This window comes from Leucopleurus acutus, assembly GCF_964270905.1.
Source record: "Leucopleurus acutus genome assembly, chromosome: 12".
NCBI lineage: Eukaryota > Metazoa > Chordata > Mammalia > Artiodactyla > Delphinidae > Leucopleurus > Leucopleurus acutus.
In genome coordinates this window covers 18,618,852-18,642,459 of record NC_139154.1, presented here as the reverse complement: position 1 = coordinate 18,642,459, position 23,608 = coordinate 18,618,852, and the positions used below count along the sequence as shown (strand labels likewise).

Here is a 23,608-nt window from a genome sequence, read left to right as displayed (position 1 = left end):
GGCCTCCCGGGCTCCGAGGTCCGCCCCGCGCTCGCCGGAAGTGGTGGCTGCGGCTTCCGGTTCCGCCCGCCGCGGCGTCGCTGGCGTTCTGTCAAGTCGGGGCCGTCGCGGAGTGGAGCGGGTCTGGATAGCAGCTGGCGGAAGGCACAGTCATGCCCCGCTATTACGAGGACAAGCCGGAGGGCGGCGCGTGCGCGGGCTTGAAGGAGGACCTCGGCGCGTGCCTGCTGCAGTCGGACTGCGTGCTCCAGGTAGCGCGGCCGGGCGCTCGGGTGACCGACGCCCGAAGCGGGGAGGCGGGGCCGGCGGAGGGCTCTCGGCCGGCCGCGGCGATAGTCAAGAGAAGTGCCTCGGCGTTCGCCGTCCTGGGTGTCGAACGCAGCTCCAACTTAATGAATTTGGGCGCATCCATTGTCAGAGCCTCACTTCCCAGGTGGTGTGAAATTGGAGAGAACGGTGCCGCCCCGTTGGGTTTTTGTAAAGGTTAAACCATTTCGGGTCGAGAAACACGGAATGTTGCCACTCTGCTAGGTTCTGGAGGCATAAAGGAGAATAAGAAAGGTTTCTTGAGCCCTAGCAAATAAGAATCAGTAAATTAGCAGGTAATTACATGAACCTGGCACGCTATTGCCTAGTAAATTCTCCTTTCTGTGTTCAGTGGTGGCTGAATAGATTCTCTGCCTACCCTGTGTTGGTTTGAACGTGTTGCTGAGTTGAGTTCTGTGCATTCCTGCGTAAGTTGTAAATGAGGCAGCTCTTTATTTTCACCACTTTGTATCTTGCTCCCCCTACCGTGGATCTTGTGGTTTTACGTGCTGTGATGGGAGCTATTGCTCTCCTGTTTTTCCCTCACTACAGCCCCAGGTCTTCTCAGGAGCCAGTGTGAATGCAGAGGTTCAAAGTCGACTGGGGAACCTGGGTTCTGGCCTTGAACCCAACCAAAGCACAAGTACCTTTTCCGCTCACCAAGGCCTGATGAGAGGGCAATCCGTTGGGTGCAATTATTTTTGCATTCGGAGATGTAATTTGAGAAAGTTGCCTTTATTTCAAAGAAAAGACAACTACGCGAAAATGGACATCAACCATGAGGCTATATTGGTGTTTCTGCTGATTCATGTTTTACATTTGGTTCACTGTTTTTGGCAAGGGCTGTGTAAGCATTGAGTAAATACTTGTTTTATGAGTAGAGGAGCAAAATGTCTCGGGCACCCAGTGGAGAGCAACTGATTTTGCTTGAGAATTTGGAAACTTCTCACAGGAGGAGGTAACATCTGCTCTGAATCTTAAAGGATGAGTAGTAGTTTATCAAGTAAAGGAGTGGAGGCTGTAGTGTTTGTGGGGGGAATCTGAAAGAACACGTGCAGAATCATGGAGATGTGGCAGGCCCACGAGAAGCTGGTGCCCTGCTGGGCTGGAGGACGGGGAATGTGCCGGAAGGTTTGAGAGGACGGTTGCCATGGGTGACGGGTGTCATAGTGAGCAGCTCCGGCACAGAGTAGGACTGAGGAAAGAAACTCTGGAAGTGGAAGAGAATACTGGTGGCAAGGAGAACACCAAATTGGTTTTTTGCAGTGATTGATTGATTTAGCAAACATTTGAGTGCCAGGTCTGATTGAGGGGACATACAGATGAATGGGACACATTGTAGAAATTGGATCTCTGGGAAGCTCGGAAGGTGTAGGCAGACGTAATGACCCGGACACATTGCACGGATGTTGCTTTCCCCCACTGAGTATGTGGCCTTTTTGTTGCTGAATTTGGTCAAGTAGGAAAACGTGGTGTTTTCATATAAAGAGTCTCTTAAATAGAAGTGCATTGACAGATTGAGTTAAATTCATCCTGAATGGTCACTTCAACTGGACTATAAAATGGCAATACTGAGGCAAAACATTGAGTTATGCAAATCCACGCGGATATCCTACCTTCTCGGATGGTGTCACTGGCAGCTCTAGCCCACCCCTCCCCACTAGGAACTCAAGACCAAGGGGAGTTCTGCTGAGGTATATGCCTGCTGTGTATGGCCACCTCATTTATGATAAGGTTTTTGATTCCTCAGCTCCTTGAATAAAGAAATTAATCTGATCTTTTGGCAGATGATGCTATAGTCTCTCCTTGCCAATCTTTAACCCACCTGCAAAGCTGCTAGACTTTACTTTAGGGAGGAATTAAACATAAAATACTTAGTTCTGGGGCTGCACTGAGAGATAGCCAAGGAACTGTAGGGGCTCAGAGAAACTCAGGGTAATGGTGAAAAGGATGTAAACTCTGGTGGGGCTGGAGAAGAGAAACAAGGAAAAAGCAGATTCAAAAGGCATCTCTTGGATAAATTTCTTAGGATTCTGACTCCTGGGAGTTGAAACTGTGCCCAAGGAACTCAATTACAAGTTATCTCCCTTGTGTCTATTAACAGCTTCCAGACCTGCTGACTTTTCATCAGAATCACCTGGAGATGGAGGTGGAGAGCTTAAAAGTACAGATTCCACTGCTCTCCCCATCTCCCTTGTAAATTAAAAGTGTCTCAGGTTGATTCTTGGATACAGCCATGTTTGGGAATCACCAGTCTTGACCTCAGAAGGCAAATAAGCTTGGGAGTGTCTTAGTTGGGTTATAGGTTCAGACGAATATTACAGAGACCCAGAATAACAGTGGCTTAAAAGAGAGAATTCTCTATCTTGTTTGCCTATAAGTAGGGTCTAGTGTGATCCTCTCTGTCTTCCATGGACCTAAGCACTGTTGATTGGTGGTGTCAGGTGCTGTGATGGGAGTTAGGATGTTACTCTCCCACTCATGGTCCAAGACTGCCTTGCTTCCACATCATCAGGCCTAGTAACATGGGGGAGGAAAGTGGGGCAAGCCACTTTCCATTACAGACCAACCCAGAAGTTTTACATTTCAGTTCCCTGCATATTCCATTGGCTAGAACTTAGTCACATGACCATACCCAGCTGCAAGGTGGCTGGGAAATCTAGCTCAGCCATATGCCCCACTCAAAAGGAAGAGTGAATATTAAGGGGGCAATTAGCAATCTGCCATTAGGGGTGGAGGTGGAGGAAGATGAAGTAATATTTCTCTCTTAAGTGTAGTATCTAGATGGATCTTCCCGGTAGGCAGTTGGCAGTATGGGTTGAAAGCTTGTGAAAAAGATGGCATCTCAGATATGGTTTGGGGAAGCATCAGTTTATAAATTACAGTCTTTTTTTTTTTTTTGAAATTATAGTCCCCTTGTTATTTATTTATTTATTTGAGGTACGTGGACCTCTCACTGTTGTGGCCTCTCCCGTTGTGGAGCACAGGTTCCGGACACGCAGGCTCAGTGGCCATGGCTCACGGGCCCAGCCGCTGCGCGGCATATGGGATCTTCCCAGACCGGGGCACGAACCTGTGTCCCCTGCATCAGCAGGCGGACTCTCAACCACTGCGCCACCAGGGAAGCCCCAGTCTTTTGTATAGTTATAGTCTTTTATCTCTATGTTGTTCATGTGGGCAACCTCATTACAGAGTTTGAGGGAGGAACATTATAGTGCAGAGAAGCTTGCTACTCTGTTCTGGTTCACTTTAGAGATTCACTGATGTAGATGACAATTCAAATCTAGGGTCCAACAGACATAAAGTCTGGAATGTGGCCAGGATTCCTGGGGATCAGGAATGCCATAGACGTGGTACCCTGTAGCTTTTTTCACAGTAAAAACTAGGAGTGTGACTGCAACTTGCAAAATAAAGGTTTTGGAGAGTGATTGCAGTGGTGGAGTTGGGGTGTCAAAATCTGCTTGAGGGGAAATCCTTGATAATGAAGAGCAGGTGAAGTTTAAGTTACACCAGAGCTTTCTACTTAAGTAGTACTCTAGCCGACCTCATTAACATCTTTCTGAAATGTTGAGAACCAGCACTAAAGCTGTTCAGACTTTAGGGCACCTAATTGGGGCTGTTTGAGCGTTTAAAGTTAACATGGAACAGGGTCATTTTTACTCTCAGACAAAATTGCTTGATTCATTTTGCATTGGAATTCACTTCGAGTTGGAAGATTTCACGATCTTCCTTTATATCGTGAAGCACTGCATAGAGGTAAAGTTTATGAGCAGTATATGATTTATTTATTATTTCTTTAACAGTAATAAAATGTAAGGTTTTGATTTTTTCCCGTTGTGAATTGCAAGTTAGTTTAATGTCATTAAACCTCAGGTGATTCAGAAAATTCAAGTTCAGTCTCCTTTGTCCAGATGTTGTTTTATGCATTTACAGTCCTGGGAAACGGGAACACCCTCAGCACCTTTCCCTCCCCCCTCCCCCCTCCCCGTTACCTCCCCCACTTTGTGACTTGCTCACACTGCCAGTGAACATTAGCATGTGTATACCTTCTCCTACCTGCTGTTTGAAGCTCTGTGTAGACAGGAATATCTTGTATTTACTTTTTAACCTCCTGCTAAACTGATGTAGGACAGCTCTGAATTTTTTTTAAAATAAATTAGTCCTTGTGAGTGTTTAGTTACTAGATAAATTAGTAGGGTAGGGGGTTCAAAAAGAAATTTTGCAGTGGTTAAATTTTAATCTTGCTTCTTTGAGTTGTGAAATACACTTTCTGTAGATGCTTTTGTGTCCAATATATTTAAGTGCCTTTGTGTTCAATTTATGGCAGTAAATTTGTTCAAAATATTTTAAGATAATGAAGATATGATAATGAAGTCATTTCTATCCCATGTTTACCTACTAAAATACTACTAAATTTTAGCTCTTAATCTAGTTTTGCAGTTACTTTGTCAAGTGTGATTTTTAAAGTCTTACTTGTTAAGAGTCAGAAATAAGCGCTTCCCTTGTGAATGTGTTCTTGTAGCACTGTCCTGTCTTGATGTCAGAAAGGGAATGGTTTAATCCATTTTTCTTAAGCTCTTATGAGCTTTCACTGATTAAAGACCAGTTAATTTCACACTGGGCCCAGGCAGATCTTCCCTTCCAAGTATATATAAATTCTGTTAAAATCTCACTCTCCTCTTCAAATTCTTACTCAGTGAGCTTCTCAGAATAGAGAGCTTGACTGTGGCAGTAGGGGGTGGGAAAACAGAGATGTGTTGGAGATAAACTTGCTTGCATTAAAACGATATTGTAATTGGAGACTTTAAAGCCACTTGATACTACCTTCCAGAACAAACCCTCCCATTCACCACTACAGCATTCCTGATCGCTCACGTGCACACCCTCTCTCCCTCCCTCCCCCTCCCTCCCTCCCTCTCTCTCTCCCGTTCCTCCCCTCTCTCTCCTCCCTCCCTCCCTCTCTCCCCCACTTCCTCCCCCTCTTTCTCTCCCCCCTTCCTCCCTCCCTCTCTCTCCCCCTTCCCTTTTTCTCTCTCCCTCCCTATCCCTCCTTCCCTCTCTCTCTCCCCCTTCCTCCATCCCTCCCTCTCTCTCTCCCCCTTCCTCCCTCTCTCTCTCTCCCTCTCTCTCTCCCTCTCTCTCCCCCTCCCCCTCCCTCCCTCTCTCCCCCTCCCTCCCTCTCTCCCCCCTTCCTCCCTCTCTCTCTCTTCCCCCTTCCTCCCTCTCTCTCTCCCTCCCTCTCCCCACTTTCTCTCTCTCCCTCCCTCTCTCCCCCTTCCTCTTTCCATCTCTCCCTCCCTCTCCCCCTCCCTCCCTCACTCCCTCCTTCTCCCTCACTCCCTCCCTCTCTCTGTCTCCCTCCCTCTCTCTCCCCCTCCCCCTTCCTCCCTCTCTCTCCCTCTCTCTCCCTCTCTCTCCCCCTCCCTCTCCCCACTTTCTCTCTCTCCCTCCCTCTCTCTCCCTTTCCTCTTTCCATCTCTCCCTCCCTCTCCCCTCCCTCCCTCCCTCCCTCCTTCTCCCTCCCTCCCTCCCTCTCTCTCCCTCCCTCCCTCTCTCTCCCCTTCCTCCCTCCCCCCCCCCCCCCCCCCCCGTGTCACACACACTACTTTCTTCTCTTGTCTTTAGGACTTCTTGAGTGTGAAAGTTTTTAAAACCCTGAAGAAACCCTGTTACTACTTTCACCTTTACTCTTTCCCTTTCTTACACATGAGGAGGTGAAGATAACAGTTTCTAGATTTTTATATAAACATTTTAAAGAGTATCCCATGGAAACCAGCGTTTTCAAAAATTCAAGGGCACCCTTAAAGTGCCCCAAAATTATTTTACATATTTTTTCATTCTATCCTTTTTTCTTAAGTACCAACAGTCAAAATGAATTATTTCTTATATTATTGTTTTCTGCCTTTCCTTAACTTTTTAAAAAAGAACTATTTCCAGAAGGACAGTTATTTTGTACTTTGTGAGAAAATGTTTCAGGTATTTATATTGTTTTATGTGTCATAGGAAGGAAAATCCCCTCGGCAGTGTCTGAAGGAAGGAAACTGCAAAGCTTTGAAATACTCATTTTTTGAGTGTAAAAGATCAGTGGTAAGTAGCTAACGATTTTTAAAAGCTTATGATAGAAATGAGCTCTGTGGAGTTAAATATGTGAGTGACTTAGTAATTATAAATAGGTTGCAGTGATATCACTTGGAAAAAAGGATGTATTTTTTCTTCCCCAGTGAATTAACGTGAGGTGGCATTCATGCACACCCACAGCTGATTGTTCCGTTATTGCTGTTATGCTAACCACAGCAGCTAAACTTCATGGATTTTTGAAAGAGAGAGAGTTCAGTCTTGGCAGGTGTAGATGGGGCACAGTTGATGTTGGTCACTGTGTATGTGGGTCATTTGGCAGCTACACACAGACCCATAATGTGGGGTCTGTGGTGCGTGCACTGTGCCTTACATGTTGGTGTGATTAGGAGAAGATGTTGGTGTCTGTGTTTGAATTTGTAGAGCGAGGGATTGTGGAAAGACAGCCTAAGAGGACATTACAAATCTCATGGTTTCTACTCTAGTGTTCTTTGATTCCAAAGATCTACAAAGATCTTTGGAATAGAAACCAGGAGCCTTCTCTTTGTGAAAAGAAAATACGAAATCAGAAAAATGGACATCCCTCTAAAGACAGCAGTAACTTGGACTTGAACCTGCTTTTGTTTGTTGAGGGACAGCACTCAGATCCCTTCCCTTTTGTTGATAGGAGAAGCAGAGAGTACAGGATATTATGATCTGGGAGGCCAGACAAGAACTTGAGCATGTTTGCTAACTAACCAGATCCTGGGAGGTGTCAAGTTAGATTAAATTTAGCCATGCTCTCTTTCTTTTCTCAAGTGACACAGTTCTTTGCCATATTTTCCCGTCATTTAATGTAAGAAAAGAGGATTTTCTTGCCTTCTCTCACATAGTTTTGTTACCCATGTAAGATGCAAGCCTTCAGATCTTTCAAGAATGTCAGATCATGTTTAAATAATTGAGAAGTTATAAAGAACAGTTACTGTAAGAGGTGATGAGTTGTCCTTTTTAATCGTAATGATTGAATTTGTAATAAACTCCCTGTAATTCGTGGCCTGAACATCAGTCTTTGATCTCCAAAGAACTTTAAGAAATCAGAACATGTAAAAATTTCCCACAATTTATCTACCTTCTGCAGAAATTTGTAACCATCTTGAATAAAAAGTAAACGTGCTTCTGACCATTTCAAATATCAGTACAAGGCAGAGCTTCACTCATACTTTTGGACTCCAGAAAGAGCAGTATAGGGAACTTTTTAGCAGACTTAGAGATTCTTGCAGCCTTTAAGACTGTGACTCACTGTTAGTCCTCCAGCATAGTGGAGCTGCCTCACACTTAACTGATGTAACTTATGCACTCTTGGCAAAAACCTGAAACAAAATAATTTAAATTGTGCTGGTAATTTTGCTTGATATTTCAAACAGTGAGTGTATGACCCAGAGTGAAGGTGAGATGGTGAGTTTGAATGGGCTGTTCCCTCTTAATATAAGCTTCTCATCATCCTGATCATGATTCCCATGTTTGAAGATTATTTATTTTTTGAAAATGTGGCTCTTAGCTACTTTATCTAGTGCTCAGATGAAGAAATAGCAGTCTGTCTCACGCTGGCTGTGTTGTCCTCATTAATAGGGTTTAACTCTAAAATAATTCCTTCCTATGGAATTTCTAGGGAGTGGTATTGACTGTCTATGCAATTTTGCCTTCTCTACTGACTAGGACCCTTCACACTACCACACCACCCTTAAGAAGTGGCTGCACTGTGAGGCTTAAGTGAAAGAACATAGAATTGACCTATGAGTAGTAATTTAAGGACTTTTAATACTAAAGTGTCAGTAACATTGTTCAAGGCTCGTTCCTCTTTTCAGTTACTATTTAAAGATTTAAAAAACACTTGAATATTAACCCAAACAAAGCCTAATTAGAAAGTCAAGTTTGTTTGAAGAACAACATACATTGAGTGTACTTCAGAGAAAAAGATAAATGAAATTTGGACTCAAGAAGAAAATCCTTATTGTGACCTTAAATGGAACTTTCGTTTTTAACGCCATCTTTTTTTCCCCCTCCTTGGGAGCTGTGACCATTGCCTTTTTGAGTGTGCTGGAAACTGGTTTACTTCTCCCATATAGTGACACCTGTTACCAAATCTGTGTTTAATTATAGTGTCCAGAATATTATTTAATTGTATATTTATTTTCAGTTGGATGCCAGATCAAGATTCAGGGGAAGAAAAGGATATTGATACTGCTATGTTGAAACCAAGATGAAAACAACAAAGGATTTTCTCTGTCATTAAAACAGAGAAGCCAAAATAAGAAACATACTTTTTGTTACATCTGTTCAGTTGGAGCAGTTTCTTCCTCCATGGAACACTGAAGAAAATGGATGAGTATGTATGAAGTAAATGCTTCTCTTGCTCTAAGTTATTTTTAGAAGAAAAATTTAATTGAATAGTTATGAGCTAAGAACATACTAGATGTGTTTTAAGAATTGTTCTGAAGCACAGAGAATGGAAAGATTGTTATTTTCAAACTTGACTTCTCAACCAAATGACACAGTTTGTACATCCTTTGTGAATATTGTGAAGGCCACTAACAGGACTGTTAAAATCAACATGGTGCCTGGTGAGAAAATGTCTGTCTTGAAAGTTTAGGATAAAACTTTCTTTTATTCAGTCTGTACTATTTAGTTCTAAAATAAATTGTGTTTGATTCCTTGGAGAAGAAATGCTTCCCTTGCACTGAATCACTGAAGTAACAACCTCAAAACATTAATATCACTCATTAGGCATAGCTGGATCCAAAGCCTGGGATTATGCTGCCAGGGCTCCTTGCCTTCATCTCTTGACTGTTTTTCTCTGTCTTCTGACCTCGTTTTTAGGCTGGCCCTCTCTACATAATGGGAAAGAGGCCATCAAAAGCACACATCCTTAAGGTCTGTGACCCAAAAAGAAGAGAGATAACCTCCTTTTCTAGGGTCCACTAATCAGACCCTACAAAAGGACTCTTCTATGGAACACCTGCCCCTGAATTAGACCTGTAGTCCCTGTGGAAAAAGGGATGGGACCCCATGACCTTGGCCAGGCCTGGGTCTTATGCACTGTATTTGGTAACTCATGTCAGAATCTCATTGAATGAATGCTGGGCTTTATCCTAAAAGGAAAGGAGGATTCAGAGCCAGTAGGTATTGACTATAGAAGGCAAGACTGAAAACCATGAAATGCTTGTAAAAGTTGAGAATCATGTAATTTTATTCCAATCACATAATACAGTAGAGCCAGATGTGAATCCAAGTTTCCAGTTTTTTTTTTTTTCAGTATTGAAGAATAATGGAAGGAGCCATAGCTTCTTCATAGACCTGCAGGTCGCTGGAGTTAAAGCAATCAAGGTATTCTGTAGCTCATTTGCTTTCTTAAAGGTTCACCTAAAGTTGTGAGAATTCCACATCAGCACTGATCCTTGTTGCAGAAATTCACTGAGGTCTGTTGTATATACTATTCACTGGGAAAGGGAAAAGGATAGATTTTTTCAATACCTCTTGTATACCTGCTTAAGTGCTACAACTTTTATTAAAAGTTAAGTTTGATAAGAAACTCAAATTATTTTATAGAACCCTATCTTTTTCTTAGTCACAGCTTTATTGAGAGCTTCATTGGAAGAAATTCAAATACCGTAAAATTCACCCTTAAAGTATACAATTTCAGTGTTTTTTTTTTTTTAATAGTCACAGTCATGAAGCCCAGTCATGAAGCCATCACCACTGTCTAATTCCAGGGCATTTACATCACCCCAAAGAGAAGCCCCATCTCCATTAGCAGTTAACTCCCTCCTCCCCCCCCCCACCCCCAACCCGCCCCCAGCTCTTGGCAACAACTCATACATTTTCTGTGTCTGTAGATTTGCTTATTCTGGACATTTCATAAACATAGAAATAGGTAATATGTGGCCTTTTGTGACTGGCTTCTTTCACCATGTTTTCAAGTTTCATCTATATGTAGCATCTATCTGTACTTCATTGCTTTTTATTGCTGAATAATATACCATAGTATAGATATACCACATTTTTTAAATCCATTCATCAGTTGAGGAAATTTTGGGTTATTTGCACTTTGGGGCTATTATGACTAATGATATGAACATTTACTAATGAGTTTTATCCGGACATGTTTCATTTCTTTGGGTTATATACCTACGAGCGGTATTACTGTATCGTATGATAACTCCATCTTTAACTGATAAACTGCCAAACTTTTCCACAGTGGCTACATCATTCTACATTCCCACCAGTAATGTATGAGGATTTTAATTTCTCCATATCACCAGTAGTTGTTATTTTTCACCTTTTGGGTTTTTTTATTATAACTTCTTAAAAATTTTATTTTTTAAAATTTTTATTGGAGTATAGTTGATTTACAGTGTTGTGTTAGTTTCAGGTGTACAGCAAAGTGAATCAGTTATACATAAACATATACTCACTCTTTTTTAGATTCTTTTCCCATATATGCCATTACAGAGTATTGAGTAGAGTTTCCTGTGCTATACAGTAGGTCCTTCTTAGTTATCTATTTTATATATAGTAGTGGGTATATGTCTATCCCTATCTCCCAATTTATCCCTGCTCCCTCCCTTACCCCCTAGTAACCATAAGCTTGTTTTCTACATCTGTAACTTTATTTCTGTTTCGTAGGTAACTTCTACATCTGTAACTTTATTTCTGTTTTGTAGGTAAGTTCATTTATACCCTTTTCTTAGATTCCACATATAAGGCATATCATACAATATTTATCTTTCTCTGTCTGACCTACTTCACTCAGTATGACAGTCTCTAGGATCATCCATCTTGCTGCAGATGGCATTATTTCGTTCTTTTTTATGGCTGAGTAATATTCCATTGTATATATGTACCACACCTTCTTTATCCATTCCTCTGTTGATGGACACTTAGGTTGCTTCCATGTCCTGGCTATTGTAAATAGTGCTGTAACGAATATTGGGGTGCTTGTATCTTTTTGTTTGTTTATTTATTTATGGCTGTGTTGCTTCTTCGTTGCTGTGCACGGGCTTTCTCTAGTTGTGGTGAGCGGGGGCTACTTTTCGTTGTGGTGTGCGAGCTTCTCACTGCAGTGGCTTCTCTTGTTGCAGAGCAGGGCTCTAGGCATGTGGGTTTCAGTAGTTGTGGCTCTAGAGTGCAGACTCAGTAGCTGTGGTGCATGGGCTTAGTTGTTCCACATCATGTGGGATCTTCCCAGACTGTGGCTCAAACCCGTGTCCGCTGCATTGGCAGGCGGATTCTTAACCATTGGGAGGTCCCCATGTATCTTTTTGAATTATGGTTTTCTCCAGATATATGCCCAGGAGTGGGATTGCTGGATCATATAGTAGCTCTATTTTTAATTTTTTAAGGAACCTCCATACTGTTCTCCATAGTGGCTGTACCAATTTACCTTCCCACCAACAGTGTAGGGGGGTTCCCCTTTCTCCATAGCCTCTCCGGCATTTCTCGTTTGTAGATTTTTTGATGATGGCCATTCTGACTGGTGTCAGGTGATACCTCATTGTAATTTTGATTTGCATTTCTCTAATAATTAGCGATGTTGAGCATCTTTTCATGTGCTTTTTAGCCATCTGTATGTCTTCTTTGGAGAAATGTTTATTTAGATCTTCTGCCTATTTTTTGATTGAGTTGTTTGTTTTTTTGTTATTGAGCTGCATGAGCTGTTTGTATATTTTGGAGATTAATCCCTTGTCGGTTGCTTCGTTTGCTAATATTTTCTCCCATTTTGAAGACTGTCTTTTTGTTTTGTTGATGGTTTCCTTCTCTGTGCAAAAGCTTTTAAGTTTCATTAGGTTCCATTTGTTTGTTTTTTATTTTCATTACTCGAGGAGGTGGATCAAGAAAGATCTTGCTGTGATTTATGTCAAAGAGTGTTCTGCCTATGTTTTCCTCTAAGAGTTTTATAAGGTCTTTAATCTATTTTGAGTTTGTTTTTGTGTATGGTGTTAGGGAGTGTTTTAATTTCATTCATTTACATGTAGCTGTCCAGTTTTTCCAGCACCACTTATTGAAGAGACTGTTTTTTCTCCATTGTGTATTCTTGCCTCCTTTGTCATAGATTAGGTAACCACAGGTGTGTGGGTTTATCTCTGGGCTTTCTGTCCTGTTCCATTGATCAGTATTTCTGTTTTTGTGCCAATACCGTACTGTTTTGATGACTGTAGCTTTATAGTATACTCTGAAGTCGGGGAGCCTGATTGCTCCAGCTCAGTTTTTCTTTCTCAAGATTGCTTTGGCTACTTGGGGTCTTTTGTGTTTCCATACAAATTGTAAAATTTCTTGTTCTAATTCGGTGAAAAATGCCATTGGTAATTTGATAGGGATTGCATTGAATCCGTGGATTGCTTTGGGTAGTATAGTCATTTTCACAATATTGATGCTTCCAATCCAAGAACATGGTATATCTCTCCATCTGTTTGTGTCATCTTTGATTTCTTTCATCAGTATCTTATAGTTTTCTGAGTACAGGTCTTTTGCCTCCTTAAGTAGGTTTAGCTCTAGGTTATTTTATTCTTTTTGATGAGGTGGTAAATGGGATTGTTTTCTTGATTTCTCTTTCTGATATTTTGTTGTTAATATATAGGAATGCAAGAGATTTCTGTGTATTAATTTTGTATCCTGCAACTTTACCAAATTCATTGATGAGCTTTAGTAGTTTTCTGGTAGCATCTTTAGGATTTTCTACATATAGTATCATATCGTCTGCAAATAGTGACAGTTCTGCTTCTTCTTTTCCAATTTGGATTCCTTTTTCTTCTCTGAATGCCGTGGCTAGGACTTCCAAAACTATGTTGAATAAAAGTGGCAAGAGTGGACATCCTTGTCTTGTTCCTGATCTTAGAGGAAGTGCTTTCAGTTTTTCACCATTGAGAATGACGTTCCCTCTGGGTTTGTCATGTATGGCCTTTATTATGTTGAGGTAGGTTCCCTCTATGCCCACTTTCTGGAGAGTTTTTATTATAAGTGGGAGTTGAATTTTGTCAAAAGCTTTTTCTGCATCTATTGAGGTGATCATAGGGTTTTTATTCTTCAATTTGTTGATGTGGTTTATCACACTGATTTGCAGATATTGAAAAATCCTTGCATCCCTGGATGAATCCCACTTGATCATGTTGTGTCATCCTTCGAATGTGTTGTTGGATTTGGTTTGCTAGTATTTTGTTGAGGATTTTTGCATCTTTGTTCATCAGTGATATTGGCCTGTAATTTTTTTTTTGTGATAGCTTTGTCTGGTTTTGGTATCAGGGTGATGTTGGCCTCGTAGAATGAGCTTGGGAGTGTTTCTTCCTCTGCAATTTTTTGGAAGAGTTTCAGAAGGGTAGGTGTAAACTCTTCTCTAAATGTTTACGAGAATTCACCTGTGAAGCCATGTCCTGGACTTTTGTTTCTTGGAAGATTTTTAATCACAGTTTCAATTTCAGTACTTGTGATTAGTCTGTTCATATTTTCTGTTTCTTCCAGGTTCAGTCTTGGAAAGTTGTACCTTTCTAAGAATTTGTCTATTTCTTCTAGATTGTCCATTCTATTGGTGTGTAGTTGTTTGTAGTAGTCTCTTACTATCCTTGGTATTTTTGTGGTGTCCACTGTAACTTTTTTCACTTCTAATTTTTATTGATTGGAGTCCTCTCCCTTTTTTTCTTGATGAGTCTGCCTAAAGTTTTATCAATTTTGTTTATCTTCTCAAAGAACCAGCTTTTAGTTTCATTCATCTTTGCTATTGTTTTCTTTGTCTCCATTTCATTTATTTCTGCTCTGATCTTTATGATTTCTTTCCTTCTACTAACTCTGGGTTTTGTTTGTTCTTCTTTCTATAGTTGCTTCAGATATAAGGTTAGGTTATTTGAGATTTTTCTTGTTTCTTGAAATAAGATTGTATTGCTGTAAACGTCCTTCTTAGAACTGCTTTAGCTGCATCCCATAGGTTTTGGATCGTCATGTTTACATTGTTGTTTGTAGGTAGTTTTTGATTTCTTCAGTGTTCCATTGGTTATATAGTAACATATTGTTTAGCCTCCATGTGTTTGTGTTTTTTTTACAGTTTTTTTTTTCCTGTAGCTGATTTCTAATCTCATAGCAATGTGATTAGAAAAGATGCTTGATATGATTTCAATTTTTTAAAATTTACCAAGGCTTGATTTCTGACTCAACATGTGATCTATCCAGGAGAATGTTTCCTGTGCACTTGAGAAGAAAGTGTATTCTGCTGCTTTTGGATGGAATGTCCTATAAATATTAATTAAGTCTATCTGGTCTAATGTGTCATTTAAGGCTTATGTTTCCTTATTAATTTTCTGTCTGGATGATCTGTCCATTGGCGTAAGTGGGGTGTTAAAGTCCCCCACTGTTACTTGTTACTGTCAATTTACCCTTTTATGTCTGTCAGCATTTGCCTTATATATTCATGTGCTCCTGTGTTGGGTGCAAAACAAGACTCATATGTATGCTGTCTACAGGAGACCTACCTCAGACCTAGGGACACATACAGACTGAAAGTGAGGATATGGAAAAATATATTCCCTGCAAATGGAAATCAGAAGAAAGCTGGAGTAGCAATACTCATATCAGACAAAGTAGACTTTAAAATAAAGACTGTTACAAGAAACAAGGAAGGACACTACATAATGATCAAGGGATCAGTCCAAGAAAAAGATATAACAATTGTAAATAAATATGCACCCAACATAGGAGCACCTCAATGTATTTTTCATCTTTTTGATTGCAGTCATTCTATTTGGTATGAAGTGTTATTGAACTGGGATTTTGATTGGCATTTCCCTAATGGCTAATGATATTGAGCATGTTTTCATGTGCTTATTGGCCATTTGTATATGTGTGTAAAAGTCTCTCTTCAGATCCTTTGTCCATTTTTCATTTGAGTTGTCTTTTTATTGTGATTTTTTGTTTTTTATTTTTGTATATTAGGTATACAAGTTCCTTTAAAGACAAACGATTGGCCTTTGACATGTTTTCTCCCAGTTTGTAGTTTATCTTCACTTTCTTGATGCTGTCTTTTGGAGCAGTTGTTAATTTTGATGAATTCCAATTTTTCCTTTTGGTGTATCTAAAGGAAACCACTGCCTCTTCCAAGTTTATGGAAATTTATTCCTGTTTTCACGTGAGAGTTTAGTTTTAGCTGACATGTAGGTCTATAATCCATTTACAACATAATTTCTGATACCTTTATTAGTGCCTATATTTTTAAGTTTTAGTTGTGATAAAATGTACATAATGAAAAATTTAACATCTTAACCATTTTTAAGTATATAGTTCAATAGTGTTATGTAATTCAGCTTGTTATGCAACCAGTTACCAGAACTCTTCTCATCTTGCAAAACTGAAACTCTCTACCAATTAAACAACCCCCCATTACCCTGTCCTCCCTCCCACCCGCTGGTAACCGCCAATTCTACTGATGTTGAGCACCATTTTATCATTTCAGGTCTTTGTTAACTATTTATAGATCTTCTTTGGAGAAATATCTATTCAAGTTCTTTGCCCATTTTTAAAAAGTGTTGTTTGCTCTTTTGTTAAGTTCTAGATGTTCTTTGTATATTATGATATTAACTCCTTACCACATATGTGATCTGGATATGTTTTCTCCCATTTCTTTTCACTCTGTTCATTGTGTTCTTTTGATGCATAGTTTGCAATTTTGATATAGTCCAGTTTATCTGTTTTTACTTTTGTTGCCTGTGCTTTTGGTGTTGTAGCCAAGAAATCATTGCCCTGTCCAAGAAAGCTCTTCCCCTAAGTTTTCTCCTAGGAGCTGTATTGTTTTACTTCTTATGTTTAGGTCTTTGTTCCAATTTGAGTTGATATAAGGTAAGGGTCCAATTTCAGTCTTTTGCATGTGGATATCCAATTTTCCCGATACTGCTGAGAAGATCGTCCTTTCCTCATTGAATGGTCTTCTGCGTTGTTTAAAATTATTTGCCCATCTATACCAGGGTTTATTTCTGGCCTTTTATTCCACTGCACTATGTGTCTGTCTTTAAGCCAGTGCCCCACTGTTTTGTTGTTTGTTTGTTTGTTTGTTTGTTTTTTGCAGTACACGGGCCTCTCACTGTTGTGGCTTTCTCCCGTTGCGGAGCACAGGCTCCAGACGCGCAGGCTCAGCGGCCATGGCTCACAGGCCCAGCTGCTCTGCGGTATGTGGGATCTTCCCGGACTGGGCTACGAACCCGTGTCCACTACATCAGCAGGCGGACTCTCAACCACTGCACCACCAGGGAAGCCCTGCCACACTGTTTTAATTACTATCGTTTTCTATTAAGTTTTGAAATCAGGAAGTACTAGACCTCCAACTTTGTTCTTTTTCAAGATTGTTTTGGCTATTCAGAGTCCTTTGAGATTCCATGTGAATTTTAGAATGGATTTTTCTATTTCTGCAAAAAACACCAGTGGGATTTTGACAAGGAGTATGTTGAATCTGTACACTTTGGATAGTATTGGCATCTTAACAATATAAATTCTTCCAATCCATTCATATGGGATTTCTTTCCATTTATTGGTGTCTTCTTTAATTTTTTTCAGCAACTTTTTGTAGTTTTCAGTATGTTAGACTTTTGTGTCTGTGGTTAGGTTTATTCCTAATTATCTTACTCTTTTTGACTCTGTTGTAAGTGGAAATGCTTTTTAAATTTTCTTTTCAGATTTTTCATTGAACGATGGATTAACATGTAATTTTTATTGTTAAATATAACAGGAAGGTACATAGGGTATTGTTTTTTTCATTGAGGCATAGTTGATTTACAGTGTTAGTTTCAAGTGTACAACACAGTGATTCAAAATTTTTTTAGATTATAATCCATTTAAAGTTATAAAATATTGGCTATATTTTCTGTGCTGTACAATATATTTTTGTAGTTTGTTTTATACATAGTAGTTTGTACTTCTTAATCCTGTACCCATGTCTTGCCCCTCCCCCCTTCCCTCTAGTAACCTCTAGTAACCACTAATTTGTTCTCTGTTATATCTGTGAGTCTGGTTGTTTTGTTATATTCGTTTTATTTTTTAGATTACAGATATAAGTGATAAATAGTTTTTGTCTTATTTCGCTAAGCATGATGCCCTCCAGGTCTGTCTACATTGTTGCAAATGGCAAAGTTTCATTCTTTTTTATGGCTGAGTAGTAGTCTAGTGTGTGTGTGTGTGTGTGTGTACATATATATATATACACACCACGTCTTCTTTATCCACATATCTGTTGAGGTTGCTTCCATATGTTGGCTATTGTAAATAATGCTGCTCTGAACATTGGGGCATATTAATCTTTTCAAATTAGTGTTTTCATTTTCTTTGGCTATATACCCAGGAGCAGAATTACTGGCTCATACAGTAGTTCTAGTTTTAGTTTTTTGAGGAATATCCATACTGTTTCCATAGTGACTGCACCAATTTACATTCCCACCAACAGAGTACACAGGCTCCCTTTTTTCTACCTCCTCACCAACATTTGTTATTGGTGTTCTTTTTGATGATAGCCATTTTGACAGGTGTGAGGTGATATCTTGTTGTGGTTTTGATTGGCATTTCTCTGATGATTAGTGATATTAGTGATTTTCATATGCCTGTTGGCCATCTGTATGTTGTCTTTGGAAAAATATCTTTTCAGGTTTTCTGCCCATTTTAAAATCAGGGTTTTTTTTTGATATTGAGCTGTATGAGCTCTTTATATATTTTGGATATCAACCCCTGATTGGTCATATCATTTTCAAATATTTTCTCTCAGTAGGCTGTCTTTTCATTCTGTCAGTGGTTTCCTTTGCTCTACAAAAGCTTTTAAGTTTAATTAGATCCCATTTATTTTTGCTTTTGTTTTCTTTGCCTTAGGAGACAGATCTAAAAAATTGCTACAATTTATCAGTGTTCTGTGTTTTCTTCTAGGATTTTTTTTTATGGTTTCCAGTCTTACACTTAGGTTTTTAATCCATTTTGAGTTTATTTTTTGTATGTGGTGAGAGAAAATGTTTGATTTCATTCTTTTACATGTCGCTGTCCAGTTTTCGTAGCACCGCTTATTGAAGAGACCGTCTTTTCCCCATTTGTATATTCTTGCCTCCTCTGTCATAGGTTAATTGACCATAAGTGTGTGGGTTTACTTCTGGGCTGTCTGTTCTGTTCCACTGTGCTATGTGTCTGTTTTTGTGCCAGTACCATACTGGTTTGATGACTATAGCTTTGTAGTATAGTCCAAAGTCATGGAGTATGATAACTCCAGCTCTGTTCTTCTTTCTAAAGATTGCTTTGGCTATTTGGGGTCTTTGTGTTTCCATACAAAGTTTAGAATTATTTGTTGTGGTTCTTTGAAAAATGCCATTGGTATTTTGATAAGGATTCCACTGAATCTGTAGATTGCCTTGGGTAGTATGGTCATTTTAACAATACTGATTCTTCCAGTCCATGAACATGGTACAGTGTATCGTTCCATCTGTCATCTTCAATTTTTTCATCACTGTCTCACAGTTTTCCCAGTAAAGGTCTTTGATCTCCTTAGTTAGATTTATTGTTAGGTATTTTATTCTTTTTGATGCAGTGGTAAATGGAGTTGTTTTCCCAATTTCTCATTCTGAAAGTTCATTGTTAGTGTATAGAAATGCAACATATTCCTGTATATTAATTTTGTATCCTGCAACTTTACTGAATTCATTGATGAACTCTAGATTTTTGGTGGCGTCTTTAGGATTTTCTTCGTATAGTATCATGTCATCTGCAAGCAGGGACAGTTTTATTTCTTCATTTCCAATTTAATCTCCTTTTATTTCTGTTTCTTGTCTGATTTCTGTGGCTAAGACTTCCAACACTATTTTGAATAAAAGTGGCAAGTGGGCATTCTTGTCTTGTTTCTGATCTTAGAGGAAATGTTTTTAGCTTTTCACTGTTGAGTGTGATGTTAGCTGTGGGCTTATCATATATGGCCTTTATTATGTTGAGGTATGTTCCCTCTATAGCCACTTTCTGGAGAGTTATAAATGGTTGTTCAATTTTGTTAAAAGCTTTTTTTGCATGTATTGAGATGATCATATGATTTTTTTGTTGTTTTGTTTTTTGATTATATGATTTTTATTCTTCAGTTTGTTAATGTGGTATATATATCACATTGGTTGATTTGCAGATAATGAACCATCCTTGCCTCCCAGAGATTAACTCCAGTTGATCATGTTGTATGATCTTTTTAATGTATTGTTGAATTCAGTTTGCTAATATTTTGTTGAGGATTTTTATATCTGTGTTCATCAGTGATATTGGCCTGTAATTTTCTTTTTTGTGATATCTTTGTCTGCTTATGGTATCAGGGTGATGCTGGCCTCCTAAAATGAGTTTGGAAACACTCCTTCCTTTACAATATTTTGGAATAGTTTGAGAAGGATAAGTGTTAACTCTTCTCTAAATGTTTGGTAGAATTTACCTGTGAAGCCATCTGCTCCTGGGCTTTTGTTTGTTGGGATTTTTTAATTTTTATTTTTAAGCTGTTGCTATAAACTTCTGTCTTAGAACTCCTTTTGCTGGGTCCCATAGATTTTGGATCATTGTGTTTTTCTTTTCATTTGTCTTCAGGTAGCTTTTGATTTCCTCTTTGATTTCTTCAGTGATCCATTGGTTGTTTAGTTGCATATTGTTTAGCCTCCACGTTTGTGTTTCTTGTAGTTGATTTCTAGTCTGATAGCATTGTGATCAAAAAAGATGTTTGATGATTTCAGTTTTCTTAAATATGCTGAGGCTTTATTGCCTAGCGTGTGCTCTATCCTGAAAAATGTTCCATGTGCACTTGAAAAGAATGCATTCTCCTTTCTCTTGGATGGAGTGTTCTATATATATTAAGTCCATCTGGTCTAATTTGTCATTTAAGGCCACAGTGTTTTCTTATTGATTTTCTTTCTGGATGACCTGTCCACTGATGTAGGTGGGGTGTTAAAAGTCCCCTGCTATTACTGTGTTACTGGTGGTTTGTACCTTTTTATCTGTTAGTATATGCTTTATGTATTTAGGTACTCCTATGTGGGGTGCATATATATTTACAATTGTTACATCTTCTTGATGGCTTGGTCATTATATAATGTTCTTCTTTGTCTCTTTAGATAGTCTTTGTTTTAAAGGTGGGTTTTTTTTGTTTTTGGTCTAATATTGCTACCCCAACTTTGTTGTGATTTCCATTTGCAGGGAGTACCTTTTTCTATCCCCTTTCTGTCTGTGTGTCTTTAGATCAGAAGTAAGTCTGGTAGGCCTCATATATATGGGTCTTGTTTTTCTATCCATTCAGCTACGCTGTGTCTTTTGATTGGAGCATTTAGCTCATTTACATTTAAAGTAATTATTGATGGATGTGTACTTATTGCTGTTTTGTTAATTGGGGGTTGTTTCTGTAGTTCTTTTTTGTTCCTTTCTTCTTTCGTTCTCTTCCCTTGTGATGTGATGACTATCTTCAGTTATGTTTGGAGTCCGTTCTCTTTTTTGTGTGTGCATCTGCTATTGACTTTTGGCTTGTAGTTACCATGAGGTTTATGTATAGCTCTCTCTATATATACACACACATGTATATATAATGATTATTTTAAGTTGCTAATCTCTTAACATGAAATGCATTTTAACAACCCTGCATGTTTGCTCCCCTCCCTCAACACTTAATAGTTTCATGTCATATTTTACAGCTTTGTGTATCTATTAACTACTTAAAGAAGATGTCGATGACTTTACTTTTTTCTTTTAACCTTCTACTGGCTTTGTACATGGTTAATTTACTACCTTCACTGTATATTTATCTTTAGCAATGAGCTTTTTCCTTTCCTGATTCTCATGTTTCTAGTAACGGCCTTTTCTGCTTAGAGAAGTTCCTTTAATATTTCTTGTAAAGCTGGTTTTTTGGAGCTAACTCTTTTAGCTCTTGTCTGTAAAACTTTTGATCTCTCCATCAGTCAGAATGAAAGCTTTGCTGGGTAGATTATTGGTTATAGGTTTTTCCCTTTCATCACTTTAAATATATTGTGCCACTGCCTTTTGGCCTGCAGAATTTTTGTGCCTGCCCACTGGTGTATGAGGTTGGTCCCAATATACTGTTTTTATAATGTTGCCAGTTAACTATAAAGTAGAATCACCATGTAACTATCATCCAGATCAACAGAATATTGTCTGAACCCTCTGTAATGCTTAACATTCCTCAGAGACCTGCCTGCTCACCCCCAAGAGAAAACCACTGTCCTGGTGTTTGCCACACTATACTATTAACTTTGCCTTCTCCCTTGAGCCTGTTGAATTTGGCTCCTTATAATGTGTTTAGAATAACTGATTATATACAGAGAAAAGCAATAGTCTAGTGCTGAAATAAGATTTCAACTGAACATCAAAAAAAAATCTTTTCATTCGGTGAGCTTTTTTGAATAGCTCCTGTGTGACAGGCATTGCACTTGCTGTTGTAACTCAGAGTAACATGCTGGGCAAAGTAAAAGGTAAGTAATGTGATGAATGAGAGATGCATAATATAATACGCATATAGTCAAGGCTGATTGAGGACATTTTTTTTTAAGGGCCAGCTCATTTTGTGGAGAGAAATCGCCATAGAAAAGGGCATGCCTGAGATGGGCCTTGAAGGAGGAATAAGAAAGCTATGGGGAGGTGGTCCAGATGAGAGGGAGTGTGGATGTGGGCCAGGGCTGTGAGTGTGTGGATGGATATTATGGAATGGGTTGAAGAGATATGATCTTAGTGGCTGATGGGATGTGGAGGGGAGGGAAGGTGACCCCAGGGTGGAAGGTGAGGTCATTTATCAGAGGAGAGCTCAGCCAGCTTGCGGGGGGCGGGGGGGGGGGGGCAGAGAATGCATGAGTTTGGTGTTGACATGCTATGTTTGAGACACCAAGACACTCAAGTAGAATGACTGAGATATGGTTGGATGTTTAGATGGATCTGGAAATTTGGTAGTCATTAGCAATTGAGTGGTAGTTTATTCTATATGAATGACTAATAAGGTATTTCAGGAAAAGCATATGAAGTACGATAGAAGGAAGTTATGGACAGAAACCTAGGGACCACCACAGTGCTAGTGGTGGATGGAGGACAACAAGCCAATCAGAGTGAAGAGGCAGAGTGAGAGACCAGGAAGGGAAAACCACAGAAGCCAAGGGCAGGGCGAGCAGCAGGGAGGAAGTGATGAGCTGCCATATGCCTCTACATCCATCTCTCAAATGCAGCTGTGTTCTTCCTCGCTCTGGAAACAAGCACACTTCCTGTCCTCTCCAACCTGGCTGTTTTTTGTTAAATGGTACAACCGAGACTGACAGCACCATAAAGATTTATAATTGAATGCAGACCTGCCTGGACTGGCTGAAAAGGCCCACTGGAAGCCTGGTGCAGGAAGAGTCATTGCAAAGTAGTGCTGAAGCACAAAAGGGGTCTGAGGAGGGATTTGGAGTGCAGATATTCTGTTCCCACCCTCTCAGGAATCTGTGTCGGAGCTTGGGTAGTGATAACTGTAATAAAAAGAAGACAAAGTTAGGGCTTCCCTGGTGGTGCAGCGGTTGGGAGTCCGCCTGCCAATGCAGGGAACACGGGTTCATGCCCTGGTCCAGGAGGATCCCACATGCTGCCGAGCGGCTGGGCCCGTGAGCCATGGCCGCTGAGCCTGCGCGTCTGGAGCCTGTGCTCCGCAACAGGAGAGGCCACAACAGTGAGAGGCCCGTGTACCGGAAAAAAAAAAAAAAAAAAAAGACAACGTTATTACCCGTTTGCCAAATCTCAGCATAGACAGACTGGGGAGGGGCATTCTCCCCTGGGCAGCACAGGATAGAGTTGTAACTTGAGACTGGGGCAGTCTCCCTGGTGGCCACGGCTGGGGGCAGGGGGGCACCTGTGTACGCCCACTCACAGGGCCCCGCTGCAGTTCAGAGCGCGGCACAGAACCCACCTGCACCCTCCACCTAAAAGTCAACATTTGGCTTCCAGACACGTTGTAGGCTGACATCTGCTGTGCTGGTGTCACTGCCCACGGTCAGCGTAAACAAGGCGCCGGACTGTCAGTTCTGGCCAGTGCTGTTCTGCTTCCAGAATCCTGTGGGAGCATGGAGTGTGCTAAATAGAAGTTTCCATCTCTCCTGTCACTTCTCCCCCTGCCAGTGCCTGTGCTGCTTCGTGCTCGTGGGAATGAAAAATCTTTTGGGTTGACATACACCCCTATTTCACTTTCATTTCTATTTTCCTTCCTGTT

The 23,608-nt window shown here is 40.0% G+C and overlaps 1 protein-coding gene and 1 long non-coding RNA gene across 2 annotated transcripts; one reads left to right on the top strand and one right to left on the bottom strand.

Moving 5' to 3' along the window:
• The first annotated feature begins 101 nt into the window (after positions 1-101).
• On the top strand, positions 102-9,269 carry COA5 (cytochrome c oxidase assembly factor 5). Its single transcript, XM_082851304.1, has 3 exons — positions 102-251; positions 6,310-6,393; positions 8,558-9,269. The coding sequence occupies exons 1-3, from the start codon at positions 153-155 to the stop codon at positions 8,597-8,599; spliced, it is 225 nt and encodes a 74-aa protein (XP_082707430.1). The 5' UTR covers positions 102-152; the 3' UTR covers positions 8,600-9,269.
• Positions 9,270-9,589: 320 nt separating this feature from the next.
• LOC309969481 lies at positions 9,590-23,300 on the bottom strand. Its single transcript, XR_014326632.1, has 2 exons — positions 22,716-23,300; positions 9,590-9,857 (listed from the first exon to the last, which is right to left on the bottom strand). It is a non-coding gene; the product is annotated as an uncharacterized lncRNA (long non-coding RNA).
• Positions 23,301-23,608: the final 308 nt, after the last annotated feature.